The 1,752-nt window shown below is 66.4% G+C and overlaps 1 protein-coding gene across 1 annotated transcript; it reads right to left on the bottom strand.

Moving 5' to 3' along the window:
- Positions 1–371: 371 nt before the first annotated feature.
- On the bottom strand, positions 372–1,331 carry RPRM (reprimo, TP53 dependent G2 arrest mediator homolog; the record flags this gene model as incomplete). The annotated part of the gene is made up of 1 exon (XM_082001827.1): positions 372–1,331. The coding sequence occupies one exon, from the start codon at positions 1,329–1,331 to the stop codon at positions 987–989; it is 345 nt and encodes a 114-aa protein (XP_081857953.1). The 3' UTR covers positions 372–986.
- Positions 1,332–1,752: the final 421 nt, after the last annotated feature.

Raw genomic sequence — 1,752 nt, 5'->3', positions numbered from 1 at the left:
CATTGGGAGATATTTTCTCACAGGCAGGTTGCTTGAGCCTTTATGCCCCCATCCCGCTGCTGTGGTCCCTGGCAAGTGTTTATGCCGGTTCCACTCCTCCTACAGCAAATGGAGATACATCGATTTGTCACTAGCAAGCAGCGCAAGCCCCCGGGGATCTGATAAACAGCCATGCAAGCCTCTCATAGAAAGATGCTCCGTTATCCCCATAGAGGAAAGGGATGAAGAAACAAACCCAAACAAATAAAATCCCCTGCAAGCATAAATTTCTCCCTCCCTTCAACGTCCCCGTTAGAAGTTCAGCTGTTGGCGAGGCTTGCGGGTGGGTTCATAAAAGGTGGTTTCCCAGCACAGAGGGGACACAGCCGGGCTGTCCCGGGTTATTTCCCTGGGCAAAGCCGGAGACCACAGGGCGGGAGCGGGGTCCCTGCCCGGCCCCCGGCACACCCCGCCGCGGTGCTCCGCGCTCACCCAGCCTTCTGCAACCCGGAGAGGGGGGCTCGAAGAGCGGTCTAAAATGCAAGTTTTAGGACAGCTGCAAGGCAAAAACCCGCGGGAACGTTTGCTTCATCCCGAGCTCCGCGGGTTCGCGCCTCCCCGCTCCCCTCCGCGGCGGCGCGGAACCACCTGCGGGACCCCGGGGCTCGAAGACGGAGGCATTTGTTACCGCGAAGGAAATAAGAAACCCCAGACCTGTTGCCATCAGAGCACGTTTTACTTCGGCACCCCGCGGGTGGGGACGGGCGGCTCCGGGGGGCCGCTGAGGCCGGACGCCCCCCGCACGTCTCCTCCGGGGATCTCGGAGTTCGTTCGCTGTTGTTGTTATGGAGGGGAAAAAAAAAAACAACCCCAAACCAAAAAAAACCAACCCCAAACAACCCAAAACAAAGAGTCTGTCAAAAGGAAGCAGGGCCGTGGGGCTGTCAGCGCCGGGAGCGGCCGGGCCGGCGCCGGGCCGTCGGGGCGGGCGGCGGGGCCGTCGGCGCTCAGTACGGCCCCACCACCACCGCCTCCGCCTCCTTGGACGGCCGCCGGTCCTTCACCAGAAAGTTGATCATCCCCTCGGACTTGATGAGGAGGTTGCAGCCGAGGAAGAAGATGCCGAACACGACGGTGAGGGCGAGGACGCACATGACGGCGATCTGCACCACCCGCATGATGTACAGGCTCCGTTCGTCCGCCGCCGCCGCCGCCGCCGCCCCGCCGCCGTCGGTCACCACGGAGGCGGCGGTGCAGCAGCGCAGCGCCCGCTCCAGCTCCAGCGCCGCGCTCCCGGCCCCCGCCAGCAGCCCCGCCGCCGCCGTGCCGCCCGCCGCCGCCGAGCCGTTCATCCCGCCCGGCCGCCCCGCCGCCGCCGCCGCCGCATGCAGGCGGGACGGGCCGTGCCGTGTCGTGCCGTGCCGAGCCGCGCCGTGCCGAGCCGCGCCGTGCCGAGCCGCGCCGTTCCGCACCGCTCCAGATCTTGCTCCGCGTCCGCGGAGGATCCGCGCTGACCGCTCCGCCCGCCGCTCCGCCCCGGCCCGGGGGCGGGTTTGGGGAGCGGGGGCGGGCGGCGCTGGGGAGGGGGCTTTTGGAGGGGGTGGCGGGAGCAAGAGGGTCGGGGGAGGCTGTGTCTGTGGAGAAGGGGGGTTTGGGAGTTCGGGCGAGGAGAGTTTTGGGGAACGGGTTCTTGAGGTTTGGAGGGTGCTGGGGAGGGGTCTTTGGGGGAGCAGGATTTTGCCAGGGGCTTCTGGGCAGTGGGTGTTCGCAAGT

The sequence above is a fragment of the Phaethon aethereus genome (genome assembly GCF_964289735.1).
Source record: "Phaethon aethereus genome assembly, chromosome: 6".
In the NCBI taxonomy this organism is placed as follows: Eukaryota; Metazoa; Chordata; class Aves; order Phaethontiformes; family Phaethontidae; genus Phaethon; species Phaethon aethereus.
This window is presented reverse-complemented; position numbering and strand designations above follow the sequence as displayed.